Raw genomic sequence first — 18,787 nt, forward strand, 5'->3', positions numbered from 1 at the left:
TGTGCCTTAGACGAGTATCTCCCTGCTCGTCCATAAAGATTCGGGGACCGCCGCGGCTGACAGGTGAGTCGCGGCGGGGAGAGAGGGAGAGAGAGCTCTCCCCTCCGTTCCTCCCTGCTCTCCCCCGCAGCTCCCCGCCCCGCGGCGGCCCCCGAATCTTTAAGGACGAGCAGGGAGATACTCGTCTAAGGCACATTACTCGAACGAGTAGTGCCTTAGCGAGTATACTCGCTCATCCTTATCTACGATCTGATGTATTGGATTCCAATGCATCAGATCACATCACTGTATTCCCGCGGCGTAAAAGCGCCTGTCCGGGCCGATGTAGCGCCGGGTGCTTTCAGGTTGGGCCAAAAAGATAGCCCTGGAACTATTTTTCCGTCCGGAATACGTCAGCTGCTGCATGGGCTCATATGAGAGCCAATGACAGCGGCCGGAGAAAGGAGGTGGGAGGGAGTTTAGCAGTCACACCTCTTCTCTCCTCCCCTCCGGCTGTTTGCAATGGTAGCAAACTTGCTGGCTGCAGTTAAGGGGAGGGGGTGGTTGCTTAGCTCCGCCCACTCCCATTGCAAACAGCCAGAGGCAAGGAGAGAGGAGGTGAGCCAGCGAGGGGGAGGCAACGGCACTGTGGCCTCGGTATATACGCACTAGGGCCTGTGCGGTCTGAATGGGCGCACAAACGTTAAATGTGTGGCGCCTGTTCACGCGTTTTTACAGCACCACGTAAAAAACCGGCTGCGTGGAAGAGGCCTCGGGTACAGTGGTTTTTTTCCCCCAATTCCTTCTGTTGGGATCTATCTTTACTAATCTAGTTTTCTGTCCAGCGGAATCAAAAAGTTGGATAAGTAAAAATCAACCTTAGGGCTCATTTTTGTGCACGTCTCAGCGCAACATATTTGTGCTATGTACAAGGCTTTTTTTTGCATGCATATCTGTGCATTTTACTTTTGTGTGCGCAAATATATCCATGTGAATCAGCGCTTAGTGCATTACCCTATCCTCTGAGAGCTGACCTCATATACATTATCCATTATTTGATACATTTTCCATTCACCTGCAACATGATGCAATTCTTGTCCCAGCGTTGCTGATACGGCCATTGCTCCCCAAGACAAATCCAGATGTTATATTGCGGAGACTCTTTCCTCCGTTTTTCCACAAAGTCAATCAATTCTGATCCAAGGAAGGAAGAGATATGTAAAGTATAGCTGTTTGCTTAATGCATGTTGTATTGTACATAGATATAAAATAAAAAGTTGTCTCAAGATGTAGAAGACAATTATGAGGCATCAAGAAGCTCCATACAGCTCCTAGGATTGGCTTCTGGTTACTTAACTATTTGTCTGCGGAAGAACCCAATTGCCACACTCTACAGTATATGTCAATCCAAATTTGCTACCGGGGGGAAGATTGATAACAGATTTGACAAATTAGTATAGAAAAAACTATAGTAGAATTGCTCTTTAATAACCCGACACTCAACCAGTACACTACTGGGCCATCCTGGACAGCTGTGGACCTGAGCAGCTTGACAAGGTAAAGGGGTAGACTAGAGCTACTCGAGTGTACTGATTAATTATGGAGATAACTGTAAAATTCCCACATTGAGGTGCATGGCTGCCTGGCACTAAAAGGGTTAAGTGAATGGTCTCCATCAAGGAATTAATAGACTCCAGAGGCTACCAACCCCTAGAAACGAATAGGCCGGATTCCGCAGCGGAATCCAGCCCTGACCACAGCCGGTGTCCGCGCATACCTGTCATTTCCTGCTCTGTTCGGGGAGCAGGAAAGGGGAATCCCTGCGGCTGAATGGCTCTGTCTTATGATGGAACCGAACAGCGCTGAACGGACCCCATTGACTATAATGAGGTCTATTTGGTTTCCACCCAGCTGCCCGAATTTTAGCCAGAAGAAGTGGGTGTCTTCACACGCAACTTTTTTTGTGCTATGAACAATTTTATTTTTGTGTGCATATTCGTGTATTTTACTATTTCTGCCAGCAGGCATGCTCATTTGCACACGGCAAACAACCATCCATTGAAATGGCTAATGAGTTCCAGATGTGTTCTTTGTCCAGTGGGATAACTCAGTGTTTGACGCATCTCCTTGTCTATTGTGTGCACATTTGGGGTCTCGATAGGATTTTAGAGGTTTTGTTTTCACTAGCTCTTTTCCTGGTCGTGATTTGTACGGCTGGGAGGAGATAGGACGTGCTGTATCTTTCCTGCACGTAGTGAAGAACACATGCGGGAGAGATCAGGCTGCCGCTAGCTTCCCGTTTCTTGTTTCAAACTTATGCGCTCTGGTGCAGAGTTTGAGCTGCCGGCGAGGAAGAGAAAATCTACCTCATTAAAGGTATAGTTGTGCCTGCGGCAGTGTGAATAAGCCCAAAGATAGAGCATGTTCTATCTTTTTTTGTTCAATCAAAAATCTGTATGCAAAATACGCACATGTAAACGAACCCATTAAAATCAGTGGATTCTATTTTCTGCGTATTGCGTGCGCAAATACTCCCAGGTGAATCTGGCGTAAAGGTAGCAGTACCTCCTGGTGTATTGAGGCCCAAGCCTTTCATATCAATATTTTCTCATCTGCTAGAGTTCTTTTGTAGGCGGCTGTCCGCACTAACGCACTTATTTCTGCACATAGGTGGTTTCACACATATGTTTTTGTGGCAGCTTTTAATGCCGTTTTTTGGAGCCAAAGCCAGAATGGATCCAGCAGGAAGGAGAAGTAGAAGTCCTTCCTATATATATCCCCTGCCTCTTGAATCTACTTTTGCCTCAACAGTCTGTAAAACTACCCAATATGAGTTATCATTTTCTTAAGTTGACCTCCATAGAAGATCAGAGCTGAAGAATAAGAATGGATTACCTGTAATAAACTGTTGAATGGTCTTCAGGACAGAGAACTCGGTTTTGTCGATTGGATTAGGTATTTTAGTTGTTGGTGTATTTGTCATACTCCAATAGCTTCTACAATAGCCAAATCTCTTGGCACATATCGCTCCTTGTCGAACCTCCACAAGAGTCCCTTCTTTCAGCTTTGAGAGGAGGTCATTAACTGCTGCAACCAACACCTTATCAGACAGTACTAATGCAGGCGGAGGCAGATATACACGGTCTAAGTAGCTGCTGTGGCCCGGCTGTGGTTCGGCAGTGATGTAGAAGCCATGTGGGTTTGTCACTGTTGTGGTTTGAACCAATTTACCCCGGTAATATATTTTGACTTCAAAATTAGTTTCTGTAGTAAAGCAACAAACAGAAAAAAATGTTATTAAACTGTGATTCATGTAAAAAAATAATGGAAGTGCACTTAAATATTTCATTTAAGTGCGACAAAATAAGGCTGTCGGCTATAAAACTGTACATTGCCCTTGGAGTTGCCATAAAATATCCTGCGCCTATTAAAGCGACCCTCCAGTTCTGGACAAACAAAGATGGCCGCACCAGCTTCTCCGACTACCTGGCGCATCCTGTGTATGCATCATTAGTGTAAGACACGACACCTGCTATGATTGACCAGTGCTGCCATGTAAGCAGCATTGGCGAGTCAGAACAGCATGTAGTGTCTTAACCCCTTAGTGACAGCTCTGTAGTGTTTTTACGTCCTGTACCTGCAGAACGTGTATGAAGGGAGATCGCGGGGTGATCTTCCTTCATACATCCTGAGTGTCGCCCGTTTCTTACAAGAAGCATTGTTCGGTCTTTCACATTCGCTGTACAAGGATTCTGTATAAGTGAATGAGAAGGACTAAACGATTGCTGTTTAAACTGAACGATAAGCGAACGAGCCAACAAAGATTTTTATGCCTCAAAAAAGGAACGATGAAAGAAAAAGTGAACAATTCTTGATCATCATTCAGTCGTTAGCTGCGATTAGACCAAGCAACTATTGTTTGAGAGAGAGAGAAAGAGACCTAGAAATAAAAAAAAAACAAAACTCGGCACCCGACGTCCCACATACAGAAATGCTCGAGTCTCCCATTGTAGTCAATGTGGTTCGTTACACAAGTAGAGCTCTTAAATTTTACGAAAAGCTCGACTCGAATAACGCGGACCCGAGCATTTGGGTGCTGGCTCATCTCTACTAATTATTGTTCCGTCTAAAAGCCCCCGTACTTAGCTCACATCCTATCATTGGATAACCTCCTTGTCCAGGAATGACCTACCATTATCTAGTATCTAGAAACCACTCTTAGGCCAACCAAGATCAGTTTCTGGACTAGGGCTTTTCAACCAACTGTACAATTCTATTAAGGGGTGGGATCCTCCATTATTCCAACCATAGAATTTAACATAGTGTTTGCCATGTATTCATATCCAACCTGGCAGATTATCTTCAATGCTGTCTAGCCCTTGCACTAAATATTACCAAGTAGTTTATGTTCCTTCACTTAGTATAGGATTCTTCTCAAAATTGTGTAACAATTCTCCAGCACTCCAAGAAAAAGAATTTTGATTAAAAAATAACTTTCATTATATCAAACTATAGTAATAGCCAGGATAAGTTGGTTTGAAACGCGTAACGGGGGCCATCTTGTTTTTATATTTTATTTCTCTACATTGTTTCTATCTTGATGTAATTAAAGTTATTTTTTAATCAAACTATTTTTCTTGGAGTGCTGGAGAACTGTTATGCAATTTTTGAGACGTTATTGGTCCGTTTCTAGAGTGGCTTGGATCTCTGTGTACCTGTTCTCATTAGAGATGAGCAAGCGTACTCGCTAAGGCAAACTACTTGAGCGAGTATTGCCTTATGCGAGTACCTGCCCGCTCGTCTCAAAAGATTTGGGTGTCGGCGGGGGGCGGGGAGCGGCAGGGGAGAGCGGGAAGGAACAGGGGGGAGATCTCTCTCTCACTCTCTCCCCCCCCCGCTCCCACCTGCTCACTCCCACAATTCACCGCTCTCCCCCGCCGGCACCCGAATCTTTAGAGACGAGTGGGCAGGTACTCGCATAAGGCACTACTCGTTCGAGTAGTTTGCCTTAGCGAGTAGGCTCTCTCATCTCTAGTTCTCATTGCTAAAGATTCATAACATCTTATGGCGGAAAGTTGGTCATTATACACCTATAATAAGATTCTTACCAAATGAATTGTAGCTGAAATGTTTAAGTATGCTTTGTTGGAAAGTCTCAAAGTCCTGAACTGGTTGGGTCAGAACGTGTTCTGCAAGTAAAGAATTCATAAAATGAAAATAAAACTCTGATTACAACATACACGTTTGCCTTAGGGGCCACTCACACTTCATTTTTACTATGTCCTCAGGTTCCATCCCAAGGTTACATTTGATTCTCCAAAAACGGGATTTAGATGGAACTATAGGATTCTCTTGCTCAAATAGAGACTAACGTGGTCTCTATTTGAGCAGCTTTCCGTTCGTTCCCAATACTTTAGCCAGACAGAATACTGTGGTCTACCATGTTGGAAACAAACAAAAAGCTGCTCAGAGACCTTATTAGCCTGTGTTTGAGCAAGAGAAGCCAAGGTGGTTCCGTCTTGGGGTTCTATTTGAGTCCTGTTTTCGGAGATTCAGATGGAACCATGGGACGGAACTCAGGGAAGTAGTAAAAACAAAGTGTGAACAGCCTATTATTACTACTTTTAGGATTCTAATTAACAAATCTGCAACAATATTGTACCTGGCAGATTTATCTTGAGGAGTGTAGGATAGCTGGATGGCAAATATTGTTGGTGCATTCCCAAAAGTTGTTGCCCAAAATTCTTAGGAACAGCTATTTTCAGTTGTTTTTACTGTCTATTGTCTAATCATTATATCCATGCTGTAATGAACATTTTCTCTCAATGCACTTATTTATTGGAGCCCATGGTGAGATTATTCTTGTGCACAGTATTCAAACAATCCCAGCTGCAGTATAAAGCACGGGGGACAAGTCAAGAGCCTGACCTTCTGATGAAAGAAGGGGAGGAGGGAATTTCAGACTACTTTAAAGTCTCAAGAGTCTTGTTAGACAATGTAGCTATGCTATAGTCACCTAATGGAGTGGAGCTAAAAAGTTTAACTTACCAACTTCAACTTCAGTAGCTATATGTGATGGAAAATCACTGTAGACAACATAATCTCCCCCGTACAGAGGAATAGCTGCGGCAGCTGCTCCATCCAAATTCGGATCCAATTCTCCCTCACTGCCTTGCAGATCATTACACGGATGGTACAACCCTGAAGAGCAATATAACGGCAGGATCTGTAACTTACAAGTTTCAATTCATACTGGTGATGACCCAAATTTTCAATTGGGAATATTAGATCCAACTCTTATTTAGGAGTTGGGAGAATAATCTTTGCAGCTGTTTTAAAGCAATTAAAATCTGACAATTGGTACCATACAGGGGCGTAACTATAGGGGATGCGCTTGCACCCGGACCCAGGAGCCTTAGGGGGCCCACAAGGCTCTCTTATCCATATAGGGAGCCCAGTACTATGAACAAAGCATTAAAATTGGGGGCCCTGTTATATATTTTGCATTGGGGCCTAGGAGCTTCAAGTTATGCCTCTGGTAGCATATATAAATTTTAAACATTATAACATATAACTTATTCTGTTGTATGTACAGAATGTGTAATCATTGTGTAATAGAATAATCTGCAACTTTCTAATATACTTTGTGTATCAATTCTTTAATAATTTTCACTTTATTTGCTGCCAATATTGCTGTTCTTATTAACCCCCGTTGGTTCAAAATGTAACTACTGCAAATGTACAATTATTACATTATATACTACAATTAGAAGAGTTTCTCCAGTAAAACAATCCTTTTCATAATATAATATCTGCATGCGGTATATCATAATAGATGAAGAGCAAATGCCGAATCCTATACAACCCTAGTCCTAATATATGGGAAATCAGTTACAAATGAAGGATACCTTCCTCCTCTTGGGAAAGCTTCAGTTGCTCCAGTTCTTCAAAAAGCATTCTCTGCTAAAGAGAAACAGTGATAAGATAGTGAATATGTTAGCATGATGTATATAACATAATACATAGCACACATGACAACTACATTTAAAGGGAATGTGTCATCAGAAAATAATTTAAAGTGTAAACGAAAATTTTAATTTTCTTACAGCCGACACACGGTGGCAACAGTCCTGATAAGCCGTGCAGCTCATTCAGGCTGTTAACCCTTTAAATGCCCCTGTTAATGCCCCCCATGATGAGATTACAAGGAGCCCTTCTGGCTGCCATGACAAGAGCCAGTCTATCAAGCCACCTATGGGGTGGCTTGATAGACTGCCTGCCCGATTGCAGTATGTGGCATTACATGATACTGCAGTAGCGATCAAAGCATCGCAAGTTGTTGTCCCCTCTAGGGACTAAAAATTAAAAGAAAAAATAAGAACAATTAAGTTTTACTAAGTATTAAAAAAAAAAAGTTATAAAAGTAAAAAAAAAACATTTTGCCATTTTTATAATAAAAGAATCCAAATCTTAAAACAAAAATACATATTTGGTATCGTTGTGACCGTAAAAGTCTGATCTATCACAGTACCGCATTATTTACCCCGCAGTGTAAACGACGTCCGAAAAAAATAAAGAACGCCAGAAGTCGACGCTTTGTCTTCAAGATAAAAGGCAATAAAAAGCAATTAAAAACTCGTATGTCCCGCAAAAAATGAGCCCTCGCACAACTATGTTGACGGAAAAATAAAAAAGTGATTGCGCGCAGAGGATGGCGGCAGAAAATAATTTTTAAAAAACCAATGTCTTAAAAAAAAGGAGCACAGCAAAAAAAAAACGATATAAGTTTCATATAATAGTAATCGTACTGACCCATAGAATAACGTTATCGTGTCAATTTTGTTGCAGTTTGTGCGCCGTAGAAACAGAACGCACCGAAAGATGGCGGAATTTTGTGGTTTTTTTTCCAGTTTACTTCACTTAAATTTTTTATAAGTTTTTCAGTGCATTAAATAGTACCACTGAAAAATACAACTCGTCCCGCAAACCCCCCCCCAAATACAGCGACGTAGATGGATAAATAAAGCAGTTACGCTTTTTTAAAAGGGGGGAGGAAAAAACGAAAAAAAGATCGGTCACTAAGGGGGTAATATACAGTCGTATAGTTATTATTTCCTACATCAAATTACTCCACATTGTCTATTGTAAAGACTCTCTGCAGACATTTCGTCAGATCGTGAACGGTGAGAGAGTTCAGCTCTGAAGCCAGCCAAATTGGGAATGAATTTCTTGAGTATGATAGAGGCTGTAAGTCAGGATCTAGACAAGATAATAATAACTAATGCAATATATGCCTAAAGGCACTCAAATATACATGTCAAGCTATTAAAAGGATTCTAAAAGTGGACATCGAATTTAAAGGGGTTTTCCAGCTCTGAAAAATTGATGACCGATTCTCAAAAGAGGCCATCAATAGCTGTTCAGTAGGAGTCCGCCGCCCCAGTCCTTGGCCAATCAGCTGCTGGCACCAGCAACTGCAAGGTAGACTCTGTAGTCTTCCTATGCACCGTTTGAACATCCATGTATAGTTTAAGGAAATAAATGTAAATTACTACCCCGTTTCCCTGAAAATAAGACATACCCTGAAAATAAGACATAGCATGATTTTCCAGAATTTTTGCGGATGGAAAATGATTTTTCAGGCTTTTTGGAGATGCTTGAAATATAAGCCCTACTCCAAAATTAAGCCCTGCTAACAGTTAATTAAAAAAGTCAATTTAAATAGTGTCCAGGAAGTTATACATGTAAAAAAGTTACACCTTTTTGAACAAAAATTAATATAAGACACTGTCTTATTTTCGGGGAAACACGGTACATATCGATATTGCTTAATTGTATCTAGTGTTAGCTATTTTTTTTTGCTTGCTCCGCCAGGAAAAAGCTATGATCAATGACTGAGGCTTTGCTGCATTGCATATGGGTGCCTGAAGTAGTCTGGAATCTACTTTCTGCCTCCTCGGAGGCAGCTGCTCTGCTCCGCCTCATCCTTTATACAGTGCAGGTAATAAGCACAGGCTCAGCAGGAAGTCGCTGCTTGACGAGCTCATTACTCTTAGGCTGGGGTCACACGGGGCTGATTCCCGACGGAAATCCCGCGGTTTGGCCGCAGCGAAAAACCGCAAGATTTCCGCCGGGAGAACCGCTGCGGAAAAACCCGCGGCGGCTTTGAAGCGGCCCGGCCGCTCGCTCTTCTGCTGCGGCCGGCGCTCCCATAGAGGAGAGCGCGGCCGCAGCAGAAAGTAAGAAAGAATGGACATGCTGCGGTCGGCAAAGCCGTGCCGCAGCCGCGGTTTCTGCTGGATTAACTGCAGCGGATTGGCCGTCCCGCGTGGACGAGATTTCTCAGAAATCTCGTCCACATGGCTGGCTAATCCCGAGATTAGCGGCCGCAGGCGGATCTGCCGTGGGGAAATCCTGCACGGAATTTCCGCGGCAAATCCGCCCTGTGTGAACCCAGCCTTACAAGGACAGAATTGTTGTACACTAAAAGCTACTAAACCAGCAGAGAGGAAATTAAGATCATCATATGGCTGCACTGAGGCATATTAGCTTCAATAAGGAGGCATCAGTGGCTACTCTTTAAAAAAAATCAACTCACCGGTGCGCTGTCAATGCCTTGGTTTGTGGAGGAGATTGGATGGAAATTTGGGTTTGCAGGACTGTTGTTATACTGTTCTGTAGCTCCATGTGCTGGAACTAAAAGAGAAAAGAGATTGGCTTCTTTCAATAGGAATAAGTCATGGGAAGCACTTCTCTAAAAAATGCTTCAACTATCTTATAACCACTAGAGGGCATCACATTGTTAATGTTTTTAGTAATACACGTCTGAGGTTGCATCATGGCGTGAATGAATTGATTTGCTTTTCCCATCAGTTCACTGAATTGCTGCTACAGTCAATTCCCCTATAATTCTGCTAAAGTTGCCAATTTTGAATTAAAACCTGGTTTTGAAAATGCACTTGGTAATCAAGTGAATTGACAAATTGGGTGTAAAACGTTGCTCACAGGTTATGTAAAAAATGTCTAATAAATGGGGTCCCACCTCATCCATAGTATTCTCAGCTTGATAAAACGTGATGGCAATTTAAAGGATTATTCCCATTTTATCAAGTGATGGAATATTGCTATAATATTTTATGATTGGTGGAAGTTTGACCTCTGGGACCCTCGCTGTTCCTAAGAATGAAGGGTCTATAGCAATAATTCAGCACTGCAATTTTTTTAGCTGTTTTCTCCCATACAACGGGGCCAACTGTTGTGCAGAGGAATTGCAGCTCAGCTCTGTTCAAGTGATCAGGCGGCAGCAGTTCCCTGCACAGTCTGATGGGTGGGAGTACCACTGTGCAAGGAAAATTTATAAGTGGACACACGGCTAAAGGACCATTTCCACGCAACGCTTATCACTCAAAATTCTGTTAAATGCCATCATTTGAGCGATAATCGTTGTGTGTAAATGCTCCCATCTTTCACTCTTCGACAGAACGATGATTTTTAGGTGAGCATAAAATCCATCGTTCAGCCGGAGAGAAGATAACACAGACCTCATGCTGTGTTTGCTGTCCAAGCTGCTCTATTCCACACTGGAGCGCTGATTACATTGTATTCAGCTTGCAGCCCTGGGGCAGAACAAAGGAGCTGAATGCAGAGAACAGACCACCTGCTGTTCTCGGCATACAGGTCCCAGAGGCTCATTTATATGCAAATGAAGGTAATAAGCTGCTAATGGATATTAGTGTCTATCAGCAGTTTATGCAAAACATTCGCTCACGGCCTATCTTTTCAATGATTATCTTTGCGTGTAAATGGGCCCTAGGTCAGCACTGCTGTCCCTTTTATACTTGGGATCGTCGAGGATCTCAGAGGTCAAATGCCAACCAATCATTAAGTGGTGCCATATTCTTGCAATATACCTTCACTTTATAAGATTGGAAAATCACCTTTATGTTATTACAGAACAATAGAACAACCAATCACTCTACATAATAATGGACTGGGGTAATATAACACTGACTGACGCACCATAAGGTCCTTTTAGATGTGCCGATTATCTTTGATGGGAGTGAGTGGCATCTTTGTTAGCTCATTCGTTCCCGTGCAGCCTGTTTATGGAGGCAGATACATCTTTGACTCGTTCAATCTTTCGTATTCGCTGAATTAGAGAGACTGAATGATCGGTATTTAAACTGAACGATAAGTGAATGAGCCATCGATGGCTTTTATGCCTGCATAACATGAACGACGAGCAAAAAAAAGCGAACTATTCTTGTTCGTTGTTCAGTCATTGGCTCCTATTTAGACCAAACGATTATAATTATTGTTCACTTTGGCTCGTTTGAACAATTTTTTGGAACTGTTCCGTCTAAAAGGACCTTAGTACTGAACTATGTATTATAATACTGGCTCGGGGTAGTGGTGTACATAGAATAGGCAAGGTAGGCTACACATCCTTCCTATGACACTCGGGTCCATTCCCCATTCCTTACTGGTGAGCTCAAATATCTTGTGGGGATTAACAGAATCTGAGCTGCGGTCTAGAATCATGAGGATTCCATCCTTCTGATTTAAAGCAGAGCGAAAATTCCTTTTCCATCGCGCTGGATCGGACAGGTCTGTCAAGGGATCATAGCAACCGCTAGCATTGGCCCAAGCCTGGAGAGACAAAAGTGAGTTGGGTCATTTTGCTACTGTAATACCTATTTTTTGGTTCTATGAATGCCTAAACTAGAGTTTATTGCTTACTGTTATTAATGCCCACTTCATATCTAAACACATGTCCATAGTGTATATTAAAAATAGGTAAAAATATCCTTTGTGCATAGACACAGAAGGGATGTGGCACTATTACCATGTCATTTGCACTGTATGACAGTATTATTTAGGCCCAGTTTAGACACTGTACTGTACTTTTATTTGTCACTATATAATATAGGCACAGTGTGGGACTATTACTAAGTCAGTACTATGGAGAGTTTACTCTCCATTTTTCCTCCTTCCAAAAATAGGAGACCCTGCCCACACATTTATTTTACCCAAGATAGTCAACTTATCACTGTATATAAACACTGATTGTCATTCAGACTCTCGCTGGATTGCAAGAATCTAAACGGAATTGTTCAGTGTAAATACCTGTACGATCTGAACGACAGACAATAATTCGTTCATCGTTCGGATTGTGCAGACATAAAAATCAAACAATGATCAGGCTGTGTAAACAGGCAGTCGTTCATCTACGAACAACTGCCTGTTTATTGTGAATGGAAGCAGGTGGGCCAGAATGATCCCGGACCCGCTCCACTTCCATTCACTGACCGATGCTTGCTCTTGTGTCAAAGCAAAGGAGCGATGATTGCTGGGATTACTGCCGGGCTCTTAAATTACATTTTTTGTTCACTTGATTGTTCAGTCATTCAGGGAACTGTACCATTGAATGTGAATGACTGAACAATCGCCGTTTACACATAAAGAGTTGCAAATGAGCAAACAATGATTTTTATGCCTGCATAAAATGAACATCAAATGAAAAGCGAAGAAATTATCATTCGGCATTTAATCGTTGCCCATGTTTAAACTGAATGATTATTGTTCAAAGTCGACAATCCATGTAAAAGGGCCTTTAGATACTTTTACACTGGATGACTGTCACTTGCTTTAACACTGGAGTGATCATAACTTACTGAATGGAGGCGGAGTGAGCCAGAGATCTCTTCTGGCCTCCTTTCACAGTACACAGGCAGTCGTTCATAAATGTTAACATGAACTGTTAACCTGAGCTGACATCCGCTGGGTGTTTAGGCGAGTCGTAAACCAAGCGACTCCAACAAGTAACTGGTTCTCGCTCATTTGCCATGTCACGTCCAACGTTTTTACAAGGGGTGATAGTTACCCATAATCACTCTTTTGAGCAATTACACGGGTGATTGTAGAAGTATTCTAAATCCCTTTTATACGGAACAATCATCATGCAAATTGCTTGTTAGATTAAGTGGTTTTTACGATAATGGCCCATTTAGACCTAATGATTCTCACTCAAAAATCACTCAAAGTCATCTTTTGAGCGAGAAATGTTGGGTCTAATTGCACGGACACCGTGCAGTTTTCGTTAAAAAGTTGTTCATCGCTGTCTTTCAGCAAGCTGAAACAGAACGATGAGCTTTATCAGTGCCGCACGATACTATTGTTTCAGCTGGTATCCCGCTCGGAGAACACAGTAGGAGTATGAAAAAGACAAGCGCTCTAGCTGTGTTCTGCATACCCCGCTCAGAGCCCTCAGCTGTATACCAGCTGTGTGCTCCGTGAACACAGCAGGAGTATGCAGAAGGCAGCGCTGCAGCTGTGTTCTGCATACCCCACTCGGAGCGCTTACCTGTATACCAAGTAGAAAATCACTGTATACAGAAAACAAGGGGGCCCGCTTGTCTCCTGCATACAGCGTGAGCCTTCATTTACACACCTATGCAAAGTGAATGCTCAAAACTTTCACTCAAACTACCGTTTGAGCGAATTTTGAGCAATCATCTTGCCGTGTAAATGCACGCAACAATTATCGCGCAAAATATATCTTTTGAGCGATAATCGTTGTGTCTAAATGGACCTTCTAATAGTGTGCAGCGTGAATGCAAGCATCGTTCAATTTAAACAGACAATCATTCATCTATGAACGACTGCCTGTTTACTGTGACTGGTGACGGGCGGGTTGAACGATCCTGGGCCCTCTCCGCCTCCATTCACTCAGCGATGATCGGTTCTGTATAAAAGCACAGGAGTGATCATGGCTGGGACAGTTATTGTGCACTGAAGTGCCTGACAGTTGTCCCATGTATGAGGGGCTTTACACTGCAGTTCCTATATGCAGTGATACGTAGAAGCTGCAGAAGACAAACGGCGTAAAATATTCAGTTAAACCTATTGTAAAAGTGATTGCCAACCCAAAATACATGCATTTAAGTGAAAAAATAACCCCCCCCCCAAAGGTGTCCATAGCTTTTAGCTTTATATACACAGAATAAAACAGCACAAATCTGTAAAATGTTATTAATCTATCAATAATAGTAAAAATTAGATTTCACCTCAAATATCTTAAAATCATCAGGGGACCGGTCCTGCCTAAGGGCGTGCTTCCAAGGCACCCGGAATTGTGTATGCTCACTGTTTACCCATTCCAACCCTGGGTAAATCTTGCTATCAATTTGACTGATGAGCCAAGGGATAATACGAGGCTTCTGGGAGCTCATGGTTCAAAGCCAAAGGGGTGCTGAGGAATAGGAAACGGAAATGAAAGCAATGACATCACAACTGTGCGCTAAAGTCTAATAGTAACATAAAAATTACTTTCTGTTTAGAGTCGCAACCTTAGCTCAACTTTTACCTAATGGAAATAAATAGAATCTATTGATGTAAATTTTCCTTTGAGTATGCAAGTACTGGCTTGGCCAGTTTCATGCAGCCAATATATGGTGAGATTGTAGCTTCTACAACAACCAGACTACCACCAGAGGATGGAACTTAGACCATAATTAAACCTTATGGAAAATGAGGCTTACTTCAGTAGAAGGGGGGAAGGTCAGTCCATTTTAAATATTGTATAGGGGAAATCTGAGTTGATCAACGAGAATCCTTGCTGGGACCCCTACTGATCCCAAGAGTGCAGCCCTAGAGCACGGGGCCCCAACTCCAGTCCTCAGGGACCACCAACAGGTCATGTTTTCAGGACATCCTATGGTAACAACACCTGTGACAACGTCTGAGGCACCGACAATAATTACATCACCTGTGCAACACTAAGGGCTCATGTCCACGGGCAAAATGTGATTTAAAATCCGCAGCGGATCTCCCGCGCGCGGATCCGCACCCCATAGGGATGCATTGACCACCCGCGGGTACATAAATACCCGCGGATCGTCAATAAAAGGCATTTAAAAAAAAATGGAGCATGAAAAAATCTGGACCATGCTCCATTTTCATGCGGGTCTCCCGCGGGGACGGCTCCCGCTGGCTTCTATTGAAGCCTATGGAAGCCGTCCGGATCCGCGGGAGACCTAAAATAGGAATTAAAAGCATTTACTCACCCGCAGCGGGCCGCGAAGCTCTGCTCTTCCTCACGGCCGCATCTCCCTTGCTTCGGCTCGGCGGATGTGCCCGGCGCATGCGCGCGGCACGTCGACGACGTGCCGGCGACGTGCCGCCGGCGTCAGGAATTCATCCGCCGGCCGAAAATGAAGATCCGGCCGTGAGGAACAGCTGACCTTCGCCGCCCGCTACGGATAGGTAAATGCTTTTAAATTTCTATTTTCAGCGCTCATGTCCGCGGGGCAGGAGGGACCCGCTGCAGATTCTCCATGTAGAATCTGCAGCGGATCTGATTTTCCCCGTGGACATGAGGCCTAAGGAAATCCTGAAAACATGACCTGTTGGCGGTCCCTGAGGACTAGAGTTGGGGAACACTGCCCTAGAGTGTTCTGAAGTGGGGGCAGCAGAGGATGCACATGCGTGCTTCCACTCCACTCCATTCACCTTAATGGGACCACGAGAGATAGCTGAAATAAGGAGACGCCTAAGCATCACAGTAACCCCAAGTCACTTAACCCCTTTGCATCCTTTAGTGTATATATATATATATATATATATATATATATATATTGTGAGGGATTAGCGTTTAGGGGCAGTAGCAGCGTGGGCATCCGCGGCCAGAGACAGTGACACCGGGCAACAACGTTCTTTAGTCCAGGCTTTGCCTGGGTTTATTGCAGCAGAAACAAAACCAAAACGGAAATAAACACCTGCTCGTCTGAGCACTCACTATACATCTGCTTGTTCCTGACTACTCACTGTCAGAATACTTCTTGCTTGCTGCACACAGCCAGTCTGGTCCTCAGACCTGTGGAGGTCTCACCACACCCTCCTGGGTGTTGAGGTTAGGGGCGTCACCCTGTCAACCTCGCCTTTTGGCTCTCTCAGCCCACACGCTGGGCTAGCCGGGCTCCATGCTCCACAGAGCCCTCTCTCTGGCTCTCAGCCAGACACCCTCTCCCTGGCTCTCAGCCAGATGCTCTCTCTCGCTCTCTCTCTGACCTGCAGGCCCAGGCTTTATAAGGCCTGGTACCAGCCTCACCTGGTACGTGGGAGTGGCCATCCCACCCTTCGCTTTGACCACTCCAGGAAACGCCGGCCCGGACTATGCGGCTTGGAGCCACTTACAAACTACAACGTGTCAGTAACATAGCGTTACTGACACAGAAATGCTGGCTTCCTCCACCGAGCCCAGGCCGCTCGGTGGCACGTATCCACCCTCCAGCACTTTGCCAGTCACTGTCTCACAATATATATATATATATATATATATATATATATATATATATTTATATATATTTATTTATTTATACGTCCTAATTGTTCATTTACTGCTCAGTTAGGACTTAGGGTGAATGCCCACAGACGGATGTCTACCACGTTTTCCATGGCAGAAATCCGCATGTGAATTCCGCAGCTATTAGGTTCTACTGAACCTAATAGCTTTCTGCCTGCCAGTGCTCACCTGCAGAATTCTACTGTGGATTTCTGCAGAGGGAAATAAATCGCGGCATGATCTATTTGCCCTGAACTTACGCCACGGGGGTCTCCATTAATATACCATTAATAGAGACCATGGAAATCACTCGCAGGCACTTCTTTGTTTGTAATCGCGGTACTCCCGCAGTGTAAATCCGCAGGCGCATCTCGCGACGCTCATAGGCATGAGCCCATATATATATATACACATCTTTCACTTTAGTGGCAAATGTCACCGTATAGTCCTCTGCCAATAAAGATATTGGCTTGGCACCTTGTTAGATTGATCCTAATGAAGTGACAGGGAATTGAAATGTTCAGCTCTAGGGCCATGAAAAGTAATAAACATAGCAGCCAAAGTGAGCCGAATTAGCAGCTAATGAGAGAAGATACCAAAACATAAAAATGAGGACCTTTGTGCCGCGGTATAATAGTGATAGAATAGGTTAATTTAAGGTCACATATTTGGTATTATTGTAAACAGAAGTCCAAGATTATTATTTTTTGAATAAATTTAGTTTATCAAATTTAGAACATCAAATTAAAAATAGAACAAATGTGAATTTTATACTATTTCTGCCCATTTGTCTTTATATAAAACATGAAATTAAAATATTGGCCGTGTCCTGGTACCATATGAGAGTCCAATCTATGGCACAAAATATAAAAAGGATATCATTTAAAAATATTGACTCTGAGGCCGCGGGCGGAATTGAATTGCGGAATCTGAAGTTCAAGCCACCCATAGACAAACATTGGCGTCCGCAGCTGAATTTTAAGCATGCAGATGTGTTTTGCAGCATGCTTCATTTTACTGCGGTTCCCGCACGGACGGCTGCCAATGAAGTCAATGGAAGCTGTCCGATCCGCGGCCCGTCCGCAGCTGACACTGTGGACGGGCCGCGGAAAAGCAGGAGAGAAGATAGAAGACCCGCACAGCCACACAGAGGACCCAGACATGTAAGTAGTGTCCTCGGCCGTGGGCAGGGTTGGATTCCAATGCAGACTGCGTGTGGATATGAGGCCTTAGAATGTACCTTTTTCTAATGTGAAATGTTGATGTGGACATTTAGGCATCAAAGGCCTTGGTTAAAAAGGGGTTAAACTTCAGGGATGTCAATATGTCCAGTTAGGAAGCATAAGCTATTGTGAATCAATTTCACCTGCTTTGGTGCACATGAAAGTGACAGCAGATGCACCGGAGAGGCAACGGCAAGACAACCCCCAAAAAGAATGGTTTTGCAGATACGGGATAAGTTGCTGATTGGTGGAGGCAGCTGAGCACTTGAACTTGGCTATCTCTGGCAGTGTCCAGTGAAGTGAATGGAGTAGAGATTAGAGATGAGCGAACGTACTCGTCCGAGCTTGATACTCGTTCGAGTATTAGGGTGTTCGAGGTGCTCGTTACTAGAGGCGAGCACCACGCGATGTTCGAGTTACTTTCACTTTCATCTCTGAGACGTTAGCGCGCTTTTCTGGCCAATAGAAAGACCGGAAAGGCATTACAACTTCCCCCTGTGACGTTCAAGCCCTATACCACCCCCCTGCTGTGAGTGGCTGGCGAGATCAGGTGTCACCCGAGTATATAAATCGGCCCCTCCCGCGGCTCGCCACAGATGCATTCTGACAGAGATCAGGGAAAGTGCTGCTGGTGCCGGAGCTGCTATAGGGAGAGCGTTAGGAGTTATTTTAGGCTTCAAGAACCCCAACGGTCCTTCTTAGGGCCACATCTAACCGTGTACAGTAGTGTGGAGGCTGCTTTTTGCAGTGTTGCACATTTTTTTTTTTGTATATCGGCCGTGCAGAGCATTGCGTCCTGCAGTAATTTTACATTGTCCAGGGCCAGTAGTGGTGAGGCAGGGACAGAAGACGTATTTAGTGTATATAGGCAGTGAGCCTTTCCAAAAACATTTTGGAAAAAAAATCTATTTGGGCTGCCTGTGACCGTCCTCAGTGTACTGGGTCTCTGCTGGGGGTAGTTGTCCTAATTCATACACAGCCAGCTAAGTGTTACAGCAGGCTTGCGCAAAATTCTTTCCTGCCTCTGTGTTGCCTCTTACATCACCGCTGTATTCCTGTCCACAAGTGTACTGGGTCTCTGCTGGGGGTAGTTGTCCTAATTCATATGCAGCCAGCTAAGTGTTACAGCAGGCTTGCGCAAAATTCTTTCCTGCTTCTGTGTTGCCTCTTACATCACCGCTGTATTCCTGTCCACAAGTGTACTGGGTCTCTGCTGGGGGTAGTTGTCCTAATTCATACGCAG

At 43.7% G+C, this 18,787-nt stretch overlaps 1 protein-coding gene across 6 annotated transcripts in view; it reads right to left on the reverse strand.

Annotated features, from left to right (window-relative positions):
- Positions 1-18,787, reverse strand: part of LOC136632381 (interferon regulatory factor 3-like) — a 29,354-nt gene that overhangs the window by 1,401 nt on the left and 9,166 nt on the right. For 3 of the 6 annotated variants that reach the window (XM_066607203.1, XM_066607205.1, XM_066607204.1), the window contains exons 2-9: positions 14,046-14,230; positions 11,463-11,628; positions 9,578-9,675; positions 6,888-6,942; positions 6,028-6,180; positions 5,088-5,168; positions 2,875-3,243; positions 1,055-1,173 (exon numbers count right to left, since the gene is read on the reverse strand). In XM_066607203.1, coding sequence (XP_066463300.1) covers positions 1,055-1,173; positions 2,875-3,243; positions 5,088-5,168; positions 6,028-6,180; positions 6,888-6,942; positions 9,578-9,675; positions 11,463-11,628; positions 14,046-14,210 — 1,206 coding nt within the window. In that variant the 5' untranslated portion in view covers positions 14,211-14,230. The remainder of the gene's footprint in view (positions 1-1,054; positions 1,174-2,874; positions 3,244-5,087; positions 5,169-6,027; positions 6,181-6,887; positions 6,943-9,577; positions 9,676-11,462; positions 11,629-14,045; positions 14,231-18,787) is intronic. The other 3 variants (XM_066607207.1, XM_066607208.1, XM_066607206.1) reach the window with 2 other exon arrangements.

Source organism: Eleutherodactylus coqui, chromosome 6, assembly GCF_035609145.1.
Source record: "Eleutherodactylus coqui strain aEleCoq1 chromosome 6, aEleCoq1.hap1, whole genome shotgun sequence".
NCBI lineage: Eukaryota > Metazoa > Chordata > Amphibia > Anura > Eleutherodactylidae > Eleutherodactylus > Eleutherodactylus coqui.